At 39.1% G+C, this 5,917-nt stretch overlaps 1 protein-coding gene across 1 annotated transcript; it reads right to left on the minus strand.

Moving 5' to 3' along the window:
• Positions 1-909: 909 nt before the first annotated feature.
• On the minus strand, positions 910-3,069 carry LOC137636077 (piggyBac transposable element-derived protein 4-like). Its single transcript, XM_068368503.1, has 2 exons — positions 1,988-3,069; positions 910-1,813 (listed from the first exon to the last, which is right to left on the minus strand). The coding sequence occupies exons 1-2, from the start codon at positions 3,067-3,069 to the stop codon at positions 910-912; spliced, it is 1,986 nt and encodes a 661-aa protein (XP_068224604.1).
• Between the last annotated feature and the right edge of the window lie 2,848 nt (positions 3,070-5,917).

The following is a 5,917-nucleotide window of genomic DNA, read 5'->3' on the forward strand; positions in this document are numbered from 1 at the left end:
GAAAAATTATATATTTGCGCACTTTAGTTTGAAAAAGACAAGTAAATGATAGTACCACCTTTTCAGGGATGATTTTTCACGCAATTCCTTCAAATAAAATATCTGGTACATCATCACATATGAGCTCAATCACACTGAAAATTACGCAATTTATAGAGAATTTCATAAGGAACAAGAATATAACAAGTTTATAGTACTTACAATAAAAACAGAGTCACAAGGGCAAGCAGAGTCCGAGGTTGTGTGGGTGTCGCAGGCAGCAGCTGTTGGAGGAAAAACAACTGATTAGGAGCGTGAATGAACGCATGCATTCAAGACGTCATTTGACCTACTAAATAGTGCTATATTTCGTTAAAATTTCACCTGGACAATTATAGAAGATGTACAGTCAGTTTTAAGTAAGAAATAATCAAAATAACATAAAAATATATCTGCTAAGGGACAATAAATTTGAGAGGGCCGAGTTATCAGCCACTTTTTTCTTAGAAAGTGCTACATAACTCTCAATACACGAGCTCAATCACACTGAATATTACATAATCTATAGAAAATTTCGTAAGGAACAGGAATATAACAAGATTATAGCACTTACCATAAAAACCGAGTCCCTGGGCAAGCAAAGGTAGAAGAGGTGTGCATGTCGCAGGCAGCCTCTGTGGGAAGAGGGACAAGCTATTATAATGTATGCTTTCAAGAGGCAATTAGGCTTACTGAACATTATTACTTTTGACTGAAATTCTACATGCATCTTTTCAGATGATACACGATAACTTTGAGCAAAAGAAAATTAGGAAAAGAGGAATCTGTAAACCCCGAAGGAACACTAAAATTGAGAGGGACGACTTTTCATGAAAATGATATATTCTCAAAACTTTACTGCAACATGAAAGAAAATATGTGGTGTCTTACCTAGACATTTTTGCAATTGGAACAGCAGATAACCTGGTGGCTGGCACAAACAGGTTTATGACAATGAACACAAGAAATTCTGCTTTTCTTGTGGGTGTTGCTGGGACACAGGAAACATCTTGTGCGCGTTTCCAACCTCGAGGACGCTGCTTCTTGTGTTATTTCAGGAAGATTGAATGTTATTCTCATGATATGTTTCAGATCACGAGAGAGAAAAGTGAAGAGCCTGTACCTACGATTGACCCATTCGTAGCACAAGCCCTCCATCAGCTCCTTGTAGAACTGCCGCCTACTCCTCTTTGGAAGACTCGTGTTGTCGGTGTACAGAATATAGGAGTTTACCATCACCATGTTGAGCATTCCAAAGAAGTATGCTAGAGGCCACCGTCTCGTCTTTCTTGCGCAGGAACTGATGCTGCATAGCTGATCAAAGCAATCAACTCCACCCTTAGTTGCGTTGTAGAACATCTGAATATCAGATTTGTAGTTCTCCATGACTGAAGGCTGGTGGTGGAATGTCGACAGCAGAAGAACCCACTTGGTGGAGTTGACCCTCTGGCACTGCAAGGTGACGTTGTGGGCATAGGAGAATGCGGCCACAGAAGAACCAACTTCCATTGTCTTGTTGATGACACACTGAGGAATATAGGGCTTCTGTCTGATGGTCCCTACCAGGTCCATGCCAACATCCTTCAGCGACAGGGCTAAGCGCAGGGATGTGAACCAACTGTCTGTTGTCACTGTCCTTCCTCGTCTGTGGTATGGCTGAACAAGCTCCATAGTAAAAATCTCTCCTAACGTCATCCCTTTCGGAAGCTCAACACTCCCCTTGCCCATGTAAGGGATTGCATTGATCATGTAATGCGTGTCAGCATCACATGCCATGACCACCTTCAACCCATACCTGGAGATAAGAAAAAACTATTAGTAAAAGTATTGCAACTATGAATAAATAAAAATCACTAAATAGAATAATAAAAATAAAAATAATAACAATGAAAATAAATAAACAAAATATATCACAAACATGTATATAAAACAAGTATTATCATAAATTATTTGTCATAAATTTACTTACTTTGCTGGTTTATTTGGTATGTACATTTTGAAAGGGCATCGTCCACGGAAAGGAATCAACTGCTCATCAACAGTTATATGAGGTCCTGGCTTGTAGTTCTCCTTGCAGTGCTGGATGAGCATATTCCAAATCTTGCGAATTGGGGCCATCTTGTCAGTCTTGCGACGTTCCTGTCGAGTGGCACTGTCGTCGAAGCGGATGACTCGTAGAAGGAAGGCAAACCGGCGTTCAGTCATGACAGCTCTGTAGACGTGAGAGCCATCTAGCAAAGACCACATGTCTGATGTGGCCACATGATTGTCCTTCCGTATCCCCGACAGGATCAAAAGACCAAGGAAGGCCTTCAGTTCCATCAGAGAGACTTCCCCAAATGTGTAGCTATCAGCCTGCTTGAATCGTGGTCTCAGAGTCTCTATCTTCCGGTTGGTCTCTACACAAATGGTGGCTATCATTGTGTCATCAAAGAAGAGAGCAAAGAAATCACAGGGACTTGTAATGCCTTGTACTATGGTGCTGGAACTCCCCCTGGGGATGTAATGGGTATCATATCTAGGCAGGTCTAGATTGGGATCCCGGTGCCAAACTGTGCCATCCCTTGCCTTGACACTCTCCTCTTTCAGCTTCTTGATAGCAGTTCCTACTGCACCATGCAACTGGCCCCTTCTCCTTTTCCTGCTGCGTAGTTCTGCGGACGTCAAGTGCTCTGATGGTATGTCATGAGACATATCATGGGATGTAGAGGGTCTTGAAGGCGGGTCGTCAGGGTCATTAAAGTCTTCCTCGTCTGCTGGCAGGATTTCCAAATCATCCACAATAATATTAACAGACATAGTAACATCAGACACCACAGGGTTAGACTTCTTAGAACGTTTGGAAGAGGGCAAAGGGTTGTAGGAACTTGTCGAAGCTGAGGGGGACACCTTGGAGCTGCTTGAATAAAATCTCGAAGTACCGAAGTGAAATACTCCATTGTCCTCGTGGTCTTCATCAACCTCATGTGGGGCATCCTCTTCTTCCTCACTCTCACTTCCTGGAAGGTTGAAGAACGAGTCTTCGTCGTAAAGTTCGCTCGAAGAAGCCATGCTCTGAAAAAACAAAAAAATCATCAAAATTAGGAAATCAGAATATCTGCCATATTTCCTTCTAGAAGCATGCCAGCTGGCTGCCGGTGGTTCTAGAAGTTTTGTAAATCTTTGACAAAAGTTGAATAAAAACATCAATAACACACATATAATGACAATAATGCTATAGTCAATTATATGAAAACTTTGACTTTCACTAAACTCACGTGGAACGCAACGCTGGGTCATAAATGACCGGTATACCCGTGAAAAATGTGTTATGGCGTCGAGGTGAACAGAGCACAGCTACAGCACGTCCGACATCTGCAAAAGCGTATCCTCAACTGCCGATTCACGGGCTAACATTTAGACTAATAGCAACCACAACTGCGCAGTTCTGAAAAAACTTCTTTTTGCGCAGCGTCCTGGGCATATATGCCCAGCGTTACCTGTCCAGGGTTAAACCAGATGGCTCAGTCACTCACTGTCCAAAGGAAAAGGCAACCCTTTTGGCTGATGTTTTTAACAGTAAACAGAGTAATGAAAAACTTGAACTTCCTCATTCCTGTTTTCCTGAGGCTAAACTAACTCGTTTAGCTTTTCGATCTCGTGAGATTAAAGCTCTGTTGATGGACCTTGATGCTTATGGAGGTGTAGACCCAAATGGTATTTTTCCTTTGTTTTTTATAAAGACAGCAGATTTCTTAGCTCCAAAGTTAGCACTTGTTGGAGAATTGGTAATGTTACTCCTCTATGTAAATGTGTTTGTGGTAGCTCAAGTCCCACTGATTACCGCCCAATTTCCATAACTCCCATATTATCTAAAGTTTTTGAACGTCTTCTGGCAAAACGTCTTAATAGGTTTGCTGAAGGTAATCATCTATTCCCTAGTTTGCAATTTGGTTTTCGGAAAGGCCTTGGAGCATGTGATGCCCTTCTTACAATCTCCAATGCAGTACAGAAATCCCTTGATTGTGGTCGGGAAGTTCGTATGATTGGCCTTGATTTTAGTGCTGCCTTTGACCGTGTTAATCATGAGGCCCTTGTTTTCAAACTGAAACAGTTGGGAGTGGGTGGGTCGTTTCTTAGCATTATTATTGATTTTTTAAGTAGTAGATCTCAAAGAGTTGTTGTTGATGAGCACCATAGTGAGTATAGGAATGTGATATCCGGTGTTCCACAGGGTAGTGTTCTTGGCCCATTACTTTTCATACTATATACACATGACATGTGGTTTGGCCTAGAAAATAAGCTTGTTGCATATGCAGATGATGCTACTCTCTTTGCATCAATTCCATCCCCTGAATGTAGATCTGGGGTTGGTGAATCCCTTAATAGAGATTTAGCTAAAATTAGTGCATGGTGCAAATTATGGGGTATGAAGTTGAATCCTAACAAAACTCAAAGTATGATTGTAAGTAGGTCAAGGACGGTGGCTCCTCAACATCCGGATCTCAGTATTGATAATGTTTCTTTAAATTTGTATGACTCTTTCAAAATTTTAGGCGTGATTCTTGACAGCAAATTTACTTTTGAGAAACATATAAGGTCTGTGTCTTCAATTGCACAAAAAATTGGCTTATTGAGAAAGTCTTTTAAGATATTCGGTGATCAATCTATTCTGAAGAAGTGTTTTAATTCTTTTATTCTACCTTGTTTTGAGTATTGTTCTCCTGTCTGGTCTTCAGCTGCTGATTCTCATCTTAATTTGTTGGACAGAAACTTACGGTCTATTAAATTTCTTATTCCTGATCTAGATATTAATCTCTGGCACCGTCGATCAATTAGTTCATTATGCATGTTGCATAAGATTTTTCATAACTCTGACCATCCTTTACATTCAGATCTCCCTGGACAATTCTATCCTGTTCGTAATACTAGGCAGGCAGTTAATTCTAATAGCCAGGCCTTCTCCATCATAAGACTCAATACTACGCAGTACTCTAGAAGTTTTATTCCAGCTGTTACCAAGTTGTGGAATGATCTTCCTAATCGGGTTGTTGAATCAGTAGAACTTCAAAAGTTCAAAGTTGGAGCAAATGCTTTTTTGTTGACCAGACGGACATGAGTCTTTTTATAGTTTATATATGACATTTTTGTTGTTGACGTTGTTAATAGTTTATATATGATATATCTCTTTTGACATTACTTTTTTTAGAATGATTTATTGTTAATTTGTTCTCTTCAGTTATTTATTTCCTTATTTCCTTTCCTCACTGGGCTATTTTTCCCTATTGGAGCCCCTGGGCTTATAGCATCTTGCTTTTCCAATTAGGGTTGTAGCTTGGATAGTAATAATAATAATAATATATGTATATATATATATATATATATATATATATGTATGTGTATATGTATGTATATATATGCATATGTATATATGTATGTATGTATGTGTATATATATGTATGTGTATATATGTATATATTATATATGTATATATATATATGTATGTATGTATGTATATATATGTATATAATATATATATATATATATATATATATATATATATATATATTTATATATTTAAAATTAACCAGTCAATTTGAGTTAATGATTTAAATGTTAATGATGTCATTTTACTAACCATTTCTTTGCGTCGCAATTTTGTGAAATTGGTAATCGTTGATGAAATTATATTCTGTGATACCTACTCTCTCTCTCTCTCTCTCTCTCTCTCTCTCTCTCTCTCTCTCTCTCTCTCTCTCTCTCTCTCTCTCTCTCTCATATAATTGCGTATGTTTCGTCTTGTTGTGAACTTTACACATTTATCTCAACCTTTTCGTCCATGTGAGGGTTATGGTGGCCTATGTGATAACATCACTGACTGGTTAATGCCAGACTGGGGTTCAAGTCCAGCTAAAACTCG

The sequence above is a fragment of the Palaemon carinicauda genome, unplaced genomic scaffold (genome assembly GCF_036898095.1).
Source record: "Palaemon carinicauda isolate YSFRI2023 unplaced genomic scaffold, ASM3689809v2 scaffold2232, whole genome shotgun sequence".
Classification (NCBI taxonomy): Eukaryota; Metazoa; Arthropoda; class Malacostraca; order Decapoda; family Palaemonidae; genus Palaemon; species Palaemon carinicauda.

Bases quoted from the DNA above. Each gene is read 5' to 3' on its own strand.
- LOC137636077 (XM_068368503.1), bottom strand. From the start codon at position 3,069: ATGGCTTCTTCGAGCGAACTTTACGACGAAGACTCGTTCTTCAACCTT. The intron at 1,814-1,987 runs GTAAGTAAATTT...TCTTATCTCCAG, and splicing joins ATACCAAATAAACCAGCAAA to GTATGGGTTGAAGGTGGTCA.